Raw genomic sequence first — 13,566 nt, forward strand, 5'->3', positions numbered from 1 at the left:
AAAAAAACTATAGGTCTCTATCCAGTCTTTCTTTCGCGCTCTCACTCCCGCAGCTCTAACTGGGGGGGGAGGATTCGTTGCCAGTGAAACCCCAGACCGCCCTAATGTCCGGGATGGGACGCGGCGCCCAGGAGCGCAGGCGCGGGGCAAGCGGGGCGGCGAGAGGGCGGAGGCGGGGATTGGTGGGATAGAGTGGCAATCTGGAAGCGGAAGTCCCCACCCACCCCGGCAGGAACTTCCGGCTCTGGTTGCTCGGGGCTTCTGCGGCCTGAGCGGGGCCAGCGGAGCCGGGATGGTCCTGCTGGAGAGTGAGCAGGTGAGCGGGGGCCCCGGGGGAGGGCGGCCGGGCTGAGCTCGGGGCGCTGTCTCCGGCGGCGGGAGGGGGCGGGCGCGGCGGGGCCGGGGCGGCCTGACGGGCCTGGTTTGTGCGTTGCAGTTCCTGACGGAGCTGACCAGGCTCTTCCAGAAGTGCCGGCTGTCGGGCAGCGTGTTCATCACCCTCAAGAAGTGTGAGCAGCCGGCCGGGCGGGCGGGAGGGAGCGGGGGGCCCGCGGGGCCCCAGCCTGGTGCCCGATGTCTGGGAACCCGAGTCAGTCCCCGTCCCATTCCCGCCTGCCCGCACTTCTCTCCGGTGTCCGGGGCCCTTTCGGGGCAGAGGGACCGAAGACTGTCGGGGGCGGGGGCGGGGGCGGGTGCGGTCCGCAGCGCCTAGCAACGTTAGCGGGTCCCGGTTACCGAGGGGCCCGGATGTCCCGGCTCTTCTCCTTGTCAAGGATCCCAAACCCACCCCTGATAGCGGGAATAACAAGTCGTTTTCCAGGTTTTGGCCAAACTTGAGACAATTAGAGAGAAGGTGGTTAACGGAACTAGAGCAGTGCAGGTGGATAGGGGTCCTCTTCTCTTCCTTCCCTACTATTAGCTTCTTACCTCCCTCTTACCAACGCCTGCGGCCGTGCTCACCAGGGTGCGTTTTCCTTGCAGATGACGGCAGAACTAAACCCATCCCAAGGAAAGGTTCAGTGGAGGGCTTTGAGCCCTCAGACAACAAGTGTCTGTTAAGAGCTACTGATGGGAAAAAGAAGATCAGCACAGTGGTGAGTTGGGTTCATCACAGTTTTGGAGTTTAAAAAAAGACTTAAACTTAGCTGTGCAGGTGGCATATCTGAACCAGGTTTCGTTTTACTTTCTTTTTAAAGGAAACATTTTTTTTTTTCATTGATTTTGGAGAGGAAGGGAGAAAGAGAGAGAAACATCAATGATGAGAGAATCATTGATCGTCTGCCTCCTGGGGATCGGCCGCAACCCGGGCATGTGCCCTTGACTGGGTCGCACAGGACCCTTCAGGCTGCAGGCCAACGCTCTATCCACTGAGCCAAACCGGCTAGGACTACTTTATTTTTTAAAGAATAGTTGATTTTTACAGAGGAAGGGAGAGAGAGAAACATTGAAGGGACAACGCAACATCGATAGGCTGCCTCCAGCACAACCCCTGCTAGGAATGAGCCTGCAACCCAGGTGGAACCAGCATCTTTCAGTGCACTAGACATTGCCCAACTGAGCTACACCGTCCAGGGCTTGTTTTTGTTTTAAATGAAGGGTAGTTATTGTGTAGCTCCCCAGCTGTTTTGCAATCAGTGCATTTCCCCCCTCTTTTTAAAAATCCTCACCCGAGGATATGTTTTTATTGATTTGAGAGAGGGAGAGAGAAACATCCATCATTTTCATGCCCCGACTGGGGATCAAACCTGCAATCTAGGTATGTGCCCTGACTGGGAATCGAACCCATAACCTCTTGGTGTATAGGATGGCACTCCAACCAACTGAGCCACCTGGCCAGGATGGGATCAGGGCTTTCTTTTATTACCTTTGTAATAGGAAACTCAGGAGCAAAATTAAAATGAAGGTGGAAGTCAAACACTTGTTCTGCTGAAAGTTTTGTAGAAATAAAATTAGCATATTGGTCCTTATAGTAGCATTGTAAGGAGCAGTGAATATATGATTACTTATGCCCTTAGCTTTGACTGTGCTGGCCCTTCCATGATCAACTTCTTGTCACCAGATGATGCTTTTAAGCTAATTATTCCTTTTCTTTGTGGTTCACGTAGTAAGCGTGTAGCTATATGTAGACTTGGTACTGAGAGAGTAAATTTAGTCCAGAGTCTAGTATTGCCTTTCAAGGTGGAGGGTGAATATGGCTTGAAAGGGAACACTAGCGCTCTGGACTCTCTCAAGCACCAAGAGACGCCCTGGGTTCTGAATGAACACAGGCATTCCTCTTTTTATTACACATTGCTTTATTATGCTGCCAGATGTTTATTACCAATTAAGGCAAGGCCCTCCACTGCAAAAAGGCTGTGACTTGCTTTGTTGTGATAATTGCTTTACTGTGGTGGCCTGGAACCAAACTCTCCCTGTGCTTCCTTATTCTGCTGGGGCAGAACCAGCCTGCCCTCCCTGTCCAGGCACATCCGTGTATGTTATCTGTGAGCTTGAAGACCATAATCAGTTGATGCCTCCCTTTACCAGTTATCTCGAGGACATTTACAGTAAAGCTTATGGGGTTTTAAACAATAAAGTTGGGTATCACGAAATAAAGAAAACACAAATAATTTTTAGAAATAGGATTTCTTGTAGTAGCTTGCATTTTGCTTAAATAGGCCTGAATTAAAGGAAGACAGGTTTAAAATAAGATAGGGAATAGTTTAAGTGTATCCTGCAGAAAAGATCAGTCCTTAGTCCTTTGACATCCCAGAACCCAGGGAGAAGTCGATGCCAGGTGTGCATTTCAGTAGAGGTGAGGAGCACAGTTCTTCAGGAACGTAATTCTGCCTCCTTCCCATCATGGCACAGTCTCATGTGGAAAAAAGCCTAAATTTTGCTTGTTCCCAGGCAGAGGAGAGGGAGGTAGGAAGATAGCCTGTAGTGTATCATGACCTCTGAGACAGAAGGAATACTTTAGCGATTAGGATGCTGTCTTCATGAGGCTTTGAGTTCTTATCTAGGGTCCCGCAGGGGATCACTGTATGGATACTTGGGGTGACCATTTTCCCCTCCTCTTTTCCAGGTGAGCTCCAAAGAAGTGAATAAGTTTCAGATGGTAAGTTTCTGCTGTTCCCTCTGTCCCTTTCTCAGGGCAAGTCAGCATAACATTGAGCACTGGGTGAACATTGATATTTAGGTTCACTCTCTCCTATGATGTTTTACCAGTAACTTATGAATAAGAGCTGCCAGGCTATGCATTTTACTGCCAACACTCATACTGTCTTTTAAGTTTTTATAAGCTAGATTTTCCCATTTTAGGCTTCAGATATGCTCTGCCTATAGTAAAGTTGAACAAGAAGTTGCCTGTGTTTATCTGTTTTTGCTTAAAAAAAAAAAAAAAAAGTGCAGCTCACAGTGGGTGAGCGTTGCAGAAGCTGCTGAAATGTGAGTGTGCTCCTCCTACACCCTTTTCCTTCAGGAACAGTGTCCCATGGTGTTACTTGCTTTATCAGGTGGACTTTCTGATTTGGCCACACTAAAGCCATATGGAAACGGGGCAGCTGCCCCACCAATGGCAGCTCTTCCCACTAAGGTCGTGCTCTGTGTCTTTCAGGCTTATTCAAACCTGTTGAGAGCAAACATGGACGGGCTGAAGAAGAGGGACAAAAAGAGCAAGAGTAAGAAGAGCAAAGCAGCACAGTGAAGGCTCCAGACTCCCTGCTTTCACCAGCTAACCACATTGCTATTTTTCCCTTTGGTTTTTACTTATGGCCACAAAACAGGTTTCTGGTTCCCCTCCATTAAGTGTTTCCATGTGAGGTTATGTTCATTTTGGACGGAAGAAGAGCTGTGATGTTTACAGGGTAGTATAAGAAGCCAGTTTATTTTAGATCTGGCTATAGTCTGTGTTGCTTACTTGCATATTCCTGAATTTTAGTTAAAGACTCTGTGCAGGCATCTGTGTGAAGAACAATGCATCATTAAAAACCTGTCTATTTATCAGCACTGATTATCTCTTATTTATTCTTTTTCTCTCCCCATATTAATAATTCCTGGCAATAAGTACTGATTCTGCGATGATATGATTATGAATTGGCTTTAGCCCTATCTTCTAGGTCATTGGAATTGAAACCTGAAAATTTTATTAAAAGTTGTGTTAGCTCATGGGTATTCTTCCCAACTGGCTATATAATTTTTCTTAAAGAATAGTTTATCGATTTTTCAGAGGGAGGAATGGAAAGAGAACCATCGGAGAGAGAGTGCTACATGGATTGGCTGCCTCCTGCACGCCCCCTACCAGAGATGGAGCTCACAACCTGGGCGTATGCCCTTGACTGGGTATCAGACCCAAATCCTTTGGTGCATAGGTGGATGCTAACCATTATGCACACCAGCCTGGGCCAGGCTATATAATTTTATCACAGTTCCTTTAGCAAATTTGAATTCTCATAGTCAAATTAGAGTTTGCTTAACCACCTTAGGATAAGCATGTTACAAAATTAAGAATAAAGATTACAAGTTAATGATGAGATTTGATTTCTTTATGCCCTTCAGTTTGGACATTTTCATGAGTTAGTCATTAGAGCTAAGGGAAGAACATGCCTGTTTTCCTGTCTTCTAGCTCCACAAAACCTTTCGTGTCAATAGATTTGCATTTAAAAAGGAAATATATGAAAGCATTTATTATATTGCAAAAGATAAATTTATACATATATATGTATATATATATATATATTACAAATGAGAAACTTGCAAAGCTCCACTTTGTGTGACAGCTTCTTAGAATGTAAAGTTAATTTAAAATTACAATGAATGTACAACATTTTACAGCTTCTGTCTGAGCAATGTAATACTGTTCTCTAGAATTAAAATAAGATTCGGTAGTAGTCATCTCTGTAGCCATATAGGAATAGCACGGACACCCTGCAAAAGAAGGGGAAAAGTAGGGTCAGTATAATGGATAGAGAACAGCGTTAGTAAAGATTTATTTTTAGAGCACCTAACTATAGGAGTTTTGTTTAATCAAAAGATGGAAGGGTAGGCACTGTCATCACAAGTTTTACAAAAGCTGTGATTGGTAAGGGTCTGCAGTATAAGGTCCTACACAAGGAGACCACCATTCATATTACCTTTTAAGCGGAAGAGAATATGAACAGCTGGCTTCTGCCATGAGGACATAAAGTAGGGGTGTCGAACTCAATCAGAGAAGGGGCCAAAATCTAAAATCCAGCCTAAATCGCGGGCCGAATGGTTTACTGAACAGTCATAAACTGACAATGTCATAAACTGACAGCGGAGTGCAGTGATGACAGCGCGGTGCGGGCCACATTGCAAGGCCTGGCGGGCTGGATTTGGCCCGCGGGCCTTGTGTTTGACACATGTGACATAAAGCAAAGTAGTCACAGCTATTTTCTATTATTTAAACATAGTTCTAGGAGTTACCTGGGTGATTAAAATTTATAATTGGGATAGTTACTTCTGAGACCTCGGTTTTGTTTTTGACAAGATCATGACTGTGGGTCAGTCCTGAGTTGCAGTTCTAACTAGCTTATCAGCCATCAAAACTAGACAATAAACTATGTCACTTTAAAAACCCTCCTCGAGTTTTAACCTGTCTTGAAATCTGTGGTGCTTAGGTGGTAACTTACTTTTTTCCTACTTTGATGTTACAGATTTCATCACAGACTACTTTCAGGTATCTTTGTCTTTGCTTTGGCAGGCGTGACAGCAGCTGCGTCACACTTGTGTCAAAGGCCTGTTCATCAGCATCCCACTAGAAAAAATAAATGAGACTTAACAACAGGCACTAGGGTTTATTAAGTGGCTTTTTTCTGGGTCACTAATGCAAGTCCAATGCCACTCTCCCCTTTAGTTATACTGACAAAATCATTATAGGGTGATGCCACAACTGCTGGGCAGAAGGCTGGGGTTCCTCTTTGAGGCATCAGTTTTCTTTACAGATCACCTTATTAGATCTGGTTAACAATACAGCAGCAGTGTGTGCTGATCTGACTTTAGACCTGTTGTCTATTTTTTGTATAATGAACATACCACTTCTGATGTGCATCCACCTGAATGGATCATAAGACAATGCACTGCCAATGTAGTGGTATTTGCTTATTTATAATATAACAGAAAATACAGTAGGAAGCATTAGTTTTGGGGCAAAGTTCATTTTTCATCTGATTTAATCTGGATAGACAAAGTATTCTTTGATATGATGTTAGAAAAGTCACCTATAATTATGATTATAGTTAAGTATTCTTAATAGCAAAGGTTTATTCAAAATTTAAAAAGTTATTTGGTTATTTAATAACTAGTATCCTTGCACACGAATCCATGCGCCAGTAGCTCACTGCTGTCCTCCAGTAGCTGCCTGCTGCCCTGCCCTGCCCTCCATGCGCCAGTAGCTCACTGCTGTCCTCCAGTAGCTGCCTGCTGCCCTGTAGTTACCTCCACACACACCCCGCCCCCCCCCTTATAGCTTGCTGCCCTGCCCTCCTGTAGTTCTCTGCTGCCCACTTGTAGCTCACTGCCCCACCCTCCTGCTGATCCATGATCGTGACTGGTGGTTATGCTTCCCGGAGTAACAACCATTTGCATATTGCATCTTTATTATATAGGATTAGGGTATGTACTTGTGGGAGGAGAGCATAAAAAAGTACCTACATTAAATTTTTACAAAAAGATCTTCCATCACTTCTGGTTCTACAATAAGCTTCCCTCGTTGGAATGAAGATATGACATGTACAGTAGTTAAGAACATTGATTCCACTACTTTACCTAGGTTCAAATACTGATTCTACTACTAACTAGTTGGGTGACCTCGAGTGAGATATTTAACCTCTCTACTTCTGTTCTCCGTAAAATGATAACAATAGTATCTTTCTCTTGGGTTTGTTGTGATTAAATGAGTTTAAAATTTGTAAAATACTTAGGACAAGGCCTGCCAGAGCCTGACACTCAATAAAAGCTCTAGTTATTTGTTAAATAATCTCTGACATTTAAAAGAAAGTCACCAGAAAAGTATGATTCTTTTAAAATCTGATTAGTAATATATGTCACATAAAGGAACAATGTTACCAAATTCCTGGAACTGACAAAAAAATACCCAATATCACTAAGAAATATTACCAATTTCTGTGTGTTTTTTTGGCAAAGCTTTGGGATTTTAAAAACCACGATGCAGAGAGTTCGTTTTGCTTACCTCTAATGATAAACACTGTAAGATGGTTTCTTTGGGTAGATCCACCTGTCAATACACAAAAATGGATGTCATCTGTCAGAGAACCCCAGCAGCACATTGACTTGTGATGATGGTGCCACTCTGAATAGAGAACAAGAAAGTGGCTGGCAGAGTCCGGGACGCTAGTGTGCTGTAGAGCAGACTTAACGAACCACGCACAGACCAGGTCTCAGCCCCGGTGAACTAGATTCCCACACACTGCACTCACTCCAGAGGTTAGACACTGCTACCCGCACTCAGTGTAGGCTTAGAGAGGCAAAGGCCTGAAACATTTAGAAAAAGGATTTTCATTTTCACTTCAGAGGAAGGAAGTAGGAGAAACAAGCACAAAACCTTCCATTGTTCTCCCCGGGTCTTTAGCTTACACGAGATCCACATCAGTGCTAACAGGCTTGTCCCCCAATACTGCTGACACAGCAGAAAAGCCCGACCTCTGAGGAAACTGCTTTCACAGTATGGACAGAAGCCATCCTCAAAGGTTAAAGGAACTTACAGCCAAAATTTCAACTTCACTGCTTTTCTGATGTAAGTTGGCAAGGGAGGTCTGAAGTCGGGTTTGTACCTAACAAAAAGAAAACATGTCAGAATTCACAACCTGTCAAACCAAGCCATCTTCCTTGCCATTCTGTGTCCTATTCCAGGAAACAATCACGTGACAAACCAAAGCCTAGAAAGAGCCCCAAATATTACCCTAGAACTTGCGTTTAATCCACCTCAGAAAGATGTATGTGTATGCCATTATGATATCGGGAAATGAGATTTTGTAGCCTATCTATAATTTGTTTAATAACCCACCTAAATTGTTTATTTCTTGATAATTCTGAAATGACACCTAGTAAAAAACTCAGTGTGGTGAATCTCACGTGGAAGCAGAGAGATTTCAGTATTAAGCTAAATTTGGCAAAAGGGGAAGGTGGTAGCAATGAGAACATGGAACTGAAATACGGTAGAAAGATGTGAAAAATTAGTTTCCACCAACATCCTGAGAAATAGCCAGGAGAGCTTTCAAAAGTGCGGGAACCTGATCTTCTGTATTTCAATCTACTTACATTTCTAAAATGACTGCTCTCCCACACTCACCCTCCTCCCTAGTGAGGGGGCGTCCTGACAGTGCTCAGAGCACTGTCCATGCCACCTCTCCTCTGTCCCTCCCGATGGGAAAACCCTAACCTTTTCTCCCTGCCCATTTCAATCCCTCAGGGACCATCTCTGTGAAGCAAATACTGACCTCTGTCTCTCCCATGCGTGTAATACACTCTAACACTCATATTAAATACTAGAGGCCCGATACACAGAATTCACGCAAGAGTAGGCCTTCGCAGCCACGAGGGCTGCCTGGATCCCTCCCTCGCAGCCGCAGCGGCTGCCTCGATCCTGTGGCTGCAGCCCCTGCTTGTCTGGAAGGACTTCTGGTCTAATTAGCATATTATGCTTTTTTTATTATAGATATTTAATTCAGCATTGTTACTTATTCGCATCTAATGTTCTCCAAGCATAAAATGCATCTGCTTCTAAGGTTACAAACTCTTTGAGGAGTGGGGCCATGTCCTATGTCTTTTATATTTTACATGGCACTTAGCACAGAATCAGGCAGATAGTAGATACCAAAATATATGTAAGGATATTTTTGCCTCAAGTCTTGGGATAGATCTCTTCTGTTTTTGTTATTTAAAGCAAAAATAAACTCCATTTAGGCAGCCAATCGATTACCTCTCATCGATGTTTTTATCTATCTCCTTTCCTCTCTGAAATAAATAAAAATATATTTTAAAAAAAACCTCCACAAACTCCATCTGCCATTAGAGCCAGATGAGAAAGCTTTTGTTTAGATCCAATAATTCTGACAGTGCACATTGACGCCTCTTTGGAAGACAGATTTGGCAAAATCTTGGTGCCAGACAGATGACTGTGTCGATGAAACTTTCAGAAGCCACCAAGTTAGGGAAGTGGGAAGGAAAATATTTCCAGAACACTCTTTTATTTTCCTTTCCAGTTTCCTTCCTTTGTAGCTGACCTTAGAAAGCCTTGGACACGAACATGTACCTGAGTTTCATACCGCCGCTTGGTGCTGGCGGACAGCTTCTCCGGGGCTAGCACAGTCACAGTGGGGGCAGCGGCTGCTCCGTGCGTTTCAAACAGACCTGGAACAGAGAGAGCTTCAGACTGCACGGCCATCTCGGGTCCTACGTTCTCTAACACCGCCGAGGGGACGAGATATCCCCTCTGGGGTGACTCAGTGGGGCTAGATTATGTCTGGGCCTTGTTTCCTGTCTCTGCAACTGCCTGCAATTGCCCAGGGAGAACCCAGAACCTCCACACCCAGCAGTTTGGATGGTTCCGTCAAAACCAACAGCCTTCTCTCCTCAGGTGGGTGTGGGAAATGACAAAAACAAAGGGAGGCAACATGAGTCACCCAAACCTCATGTACCTATGAAAAAAATAAAACATTTTCTCTGAAACTAATACTTCCTTAAATTTCTCAAAGTATTTTAAATCCGATGGTGCCAGAGAGTCAATACTAACAGAAATGAGCCAAAAAAATCCACTTCTGTTAAAAGCCAAATATGTCTTCTTGTGGACTTAATTAGGACACTTCTTTTTCAGTAAGATAGATGTGATGAAACTACAGGCATAACTATCACCACTGTTTCTGCTTGGCTTTCATGAAAAAGAAAGAAAGAAAGAAATATATACAGCACTTTTCTTCAATTCTGTATATGGGGAACATTTCCAGGAAAAGTATCCACATTTAATAAATCTATACCATAAACTAAGTTGAAGAAAGATTAAACCACTTGTAAAAATAAGATACTAAGACAAAGAATACCAGGATCAGAAGTCACCAAATGCCCAGTAACCACCAGTAATCATCTTGCTATTTTCTAAGATGTGAGTTTCAAAGCATAGTGATAAATTCCATTTGGTACAATTAATTATATATATGTTACTTAAAAATATATACATTTGATGCAACAAGGAGTTAGCCACATAGTGCTTACAAAAAACACACACACATAAAAGCATTATTATGTTTAGATTGTAATTAGTATTTATTTATACCTGAAGCATTAGAAAATGACCCCTTCAGATTTTGTACTGCGATATTATCAGAAGCTTCTCTAAAAACAACCAAACAAAAAAAAAATTATTAGAAAACAGTCAATAAGCCAAAAGCAACACAGATTACTTATATACTTAGAGTGAATCAATTTTTTAAATTCAGTATAAAAATATTTTGTAAGTATTGGTTATTATTGAAGGAAAAACAAAAACAACTAATTTGCACTTAATTATGCTTTTAGTTAAGAGCAGGTAAAAATTACAAGGGATGACATTTCAAGTTAACAAATGCCTAAAGACAACATTCTGATCTATTCAGCTGTTTGAAATCCTGGCTCAATATCAGAAGCTAATTTCAATGAGATGTAATGGGCGTTCTTTCCGCTCCCCTCACAATACGAGGAAACAGTGCATTCTGGCAGCAGCCTTGGCTGTCACCCACAGGACATTTAGTAAATAAGGAGGTTCTTTCAAAAGCTGTGAATGGATGTTCTTTCAAAGACTTTATAGCCTTTGAGAGACACAATAGCATTCTGTCTTAGGAAAATGGGGAAATAATCATTTGGAAGGAAAGATTTTAAACCTTTCCTGCTAAAACTAAATCCCATCTGGCTGATTAAGTGTCTTAATAGTGTTCATGTACTCACCATTAATTAGTTGACTTATTTGCTTTCTCTTCTAAATCTGTCTTTGATTTGGATCTGTAGCCCTTAATACCTGATAACTTCAAAAAACATATTCCCTCAGAAAAAGCCTGATGATGAATTTATGCAAGTTAGGTGCAGATGGGAGGGGGCAGAGCCAGGGAGGGAGAAGAGCAAAACATTTATTTATTATTTAAAAAAATATTTTACTGATTTTTTTACAGAGAGGAAGGGAGAGGGATAGTTAGAAACCTTGATCAGCTGCCTCCTGCACACTTCCTGCTGGATGTGTGTCACAACCACGGTACATGCCTTTGACTGGAATCGAACCTGGGACCCTTGAGTCTGCAGGCCGATGCTCTAGCCACTGAGCCAAGCCAGCCAGGGCAAAACATTTATTTTTTATTTTAGAGAGGAAGGGAGAGGGGGAGAGAGAGACATCAATGATGAGATTGCGGCTGTCTCCTGAAACACAGGCATGTGCCCTTGACCAGAATTGAACCTGGGACCCTTCAGTCCACAGGCCAACACTCTATCCACAGAGCCAAACTGGCCAGGGCAAAAACATTTATTTTATATTAGCCAGGATTCCTCAGTCTTGGCACTATTAACATTTTGAGCCATATAATTCTTTGTTGGGGGTGGGTGATCAGTCCTGCGCATTGTAGAATGCTTAGTGGTGTTCCTGGTCTCTACTAGATACCAGTAGCATTTAATTTTTAAATTAAACTTACGGGGGTGAAATTGGTCAACATGAACTGTCACCCACAACATGAACTATCACCCATCACTCAGGTGTGAGTTTCTGTGTTACAAGACCTGTAGATTGCACCATGTACCCACCACCCAAAGGCACCTTATATTAGGACCCCTTCTCCCCCAACTCCCTTCCTCTGGCAACCACCACACTGCTGTTTGGATTCACGAGTTTCAGTTTTATATCCCACATATGAGTGAAGTCATATGATTCTTAGCTTTTCCTGACTGACTTATTTCACTTAGCATAATGTCCTCAAGGTCCATCCATGTTGTTACAAATGGCGCTATTTCATCCTTTCTCGTGGCTAAGGAGTATACCATGTGTATGTGTACCACATCTTCTTTATCCAGTCCTCTATCGCAGGACACTTTGGTAGTTTCCATGTCTTGTGCACCATGAATAATGCCACAATGAACATAAGGGTGCATATATTTTTTTGAATACATGATTTTGAGTTTTTCAGGTATATACCCAGGAGTGAAATTGGTGGGTCATATGGCAGCTCTATTCTTAATTTTTTGAGGAATTGCCAGACTGCTTTCCATAGTGGTTGTACCAGTCTACCAGCAGTGAATGAGGGCTCTCTTTTCCCCCAAACCTCTCCAACACTTGTTATTGCTTGTCTTGTTGATCACGGCCACTCTAACAGGGTGGTACTCTTATTGTACTTTTGATATGCATTTCCCTAAATGCCAGTGAGGTTGAACATCTTTTCATATTGGCTGCTCATATGTCTTCTTGAGAGAGGTGTATTTTCAGGTTCTCTGCCTACTTTTTGATTGAATTGTTTTTTTGGTGCTGAGTTCTTTATATTGTATGTATTTTAAATTAAACCTCTGTTGGAGCTATAGTTTGCAAATATCATCCCCCTTCTGGTTGGCTGCCTGTTTGTTTTGTTGCCAGTTTCTTTTACAGTGTAGAAGCTTTTTAGTTTGATATAGTCCCATTCATTTATTTTTGCCTTTACTTCCCTTACCTTTGGGTCCAAGTTCACAAAATGTTTTCTATGACCCAGGTCCATAAGTTTGGTACCTATATTTTTTTCTATGGAACTTATTGTTTCAGGTCTGATGTGTAGGTCTTTGATCCATTTTGAATTAGTTTTTGTACATGAGGACAAACTGTAATCCGGTTTTATTTGTTTGCATCTGGCTTTCCATTTTTCTCAGCACCCTTTACTGAAGAGACTATCTTTACTTGCTTTGGTTATTTGGGGTCTTTTGTGGTTCTATACAAATCTGATGATTTCTTGTTCTATTTCTTTAAAAAATGGCATTGGGATTTTGATGGGGATTGCATATATTGCTTTGGGTAATATGGCCATTTTAACTATGTTGATTCTCCTAATCCATGAATATTGGATATTTTGAGTATATCTGATCTTCATCTTTCTTTGCCAGTTCAGACCTTTCCCCCTTCCTCTTGTACGTTTTTGTTGTCACAAATTATCCGTGTTTATGCTGTAAGTTTTGGGGGATCTTACTCATAGTGTTGTGACACGCTCTTTGTTTCAGGTAGAATAACTAACTCCCTTGAGTATTTCCTGCAAGGAGGTTTTTGGTGATAAAATCCCTCAACTTCTGTATGTATGAGAATGTCTTTATTTCCCTTTCATATTTAAAGGATAATTTTGCTGGATATATTATTTGTGGCTGGTAATTTCTCTTTCAGATATTTGAATATTTAGCTCTACTCTCTTCTGGCTTGTAGAGTTTCTGTTGAGAAGTCAAATGAAATTCTAATGGGTTTTCCTCTGTAGGTTACTTCCGTCTTTTCCCTGGATGCTTTGAGAATTATTTCTTTGTCATTAATTTTTGACAGCTTTATTACCAAGTGCCTTGGAGAGGGCCTCTTGGATTGGAGTAACTAGGTGT

General features: G+C 42.3%; 2 protein-coding genes across 4 annotated transcripts in view; one reads left to right on the forward strand and one right to left on the reverse strand.

Annotated features, from left to right (window-relative positions):
- Positions 1 to 181: 181 nt before the first annotated feature.
- On the forward strand, positions 182 to 4,146 carry SRP14 (signal recognition particle 14). Its single transcript, XM_084905216.1, has 5 exons — positions 182 to 316; positions 437 to 509; positions 982 to 1,094; positions 3,065 to 3,097; positions 3,596 to 4,146. The coding sequence occupies exons 1-5, from the start codon at positions 293 to 295 to the stop codon at positions 3,683 to 3,685; spliced, it is 333 nt and encodes a 110-aa protein (XP_084761342.1). The 5' UTR covers positions 182 to 292; the 3' UTR covers positions 3,686 to 4,146.
- A 28-nt stretch (positions 4,147 to 4,174) lies between these two features.
- The window catches only part of EIF2AK4 (eukaryotic translation initiation factor 2 alpha kinase 4), a 100,306-nt gene continuing 90,914 nt past the window's right edge, over positions 4,175 to 13,566 (reverse strand). For 2 of the 3 annotated variants that reach the window (XM_084905118.1, XM_084905119.1), the window contains 6 exons: positions 10,289 to 10,347; positions 9,272 to 9,369; positions 7,722 to 7,790; positions 7,190 to 7,234; positions 5,631 to 5,755; positions 4,175 to 4,905 (listed from right to left, as the gene is read on the reverse strand). In XM_084905118.1, coding sequence (XP_084761244.1) covers positions 4,848 to 4,905; positions 5,631 to 5,755; positions 7,190 to 7,234; positions 7,722 to 7,790; positions 9,272 to 9,369; positions 10,289 to 10,347 — 454 coding nt within the window. In that variant the 3' untranslated portion in view covers positions 4,175 to 4,847. Of the gene's footprint in view, positions 4,906 to 5,630; positions 5,756 to 7,189; positions 7,235 to 7,721; positions 7,791 to 9,271; positions 9,370 to 10,288; positions 10,348 to 13,566 lie in introns of those variants that run through there. The other variant, XR_014796879.1, reaches the window with a different exon arrangement.

Source organism: Pipistrellus hanaki (genome assembly GCF_964339955.1).
Source record: "Pipistrellus hanaki genome assembly, chromosome: 1".
Lineage (NCBI taxonomy): Eukaryota > Metazoa > Chordata > Mammalia > Chiroptera > Vespertilionidae > Pipistrellus > Pipistrellus hanaki.

Excerpts from the sequence above, each read along its gene's own strand:
- SRP14 (XM_084905216.1), top strand. The coding sequence starts at position 293 with ATGGTCCTGCTGGAGAGTGAGCAG. Across the intron at positions 1,095-3,064 it reads AAAAGAAGATCAGCACAGTG|GTGAGCTCCAAAGAAGTGAA; the intron begins GTGAGTTGGGTT and ends CCTCTTTTCCAG. Across the intron at positions 3,098-3,595 it reads AAGTGAATAAGTTTCAGATG|GCTTATTCAAACCTGTTGAG; the intron begins GTAAGTTTCTGC and ends TGTGTCTTTCAG.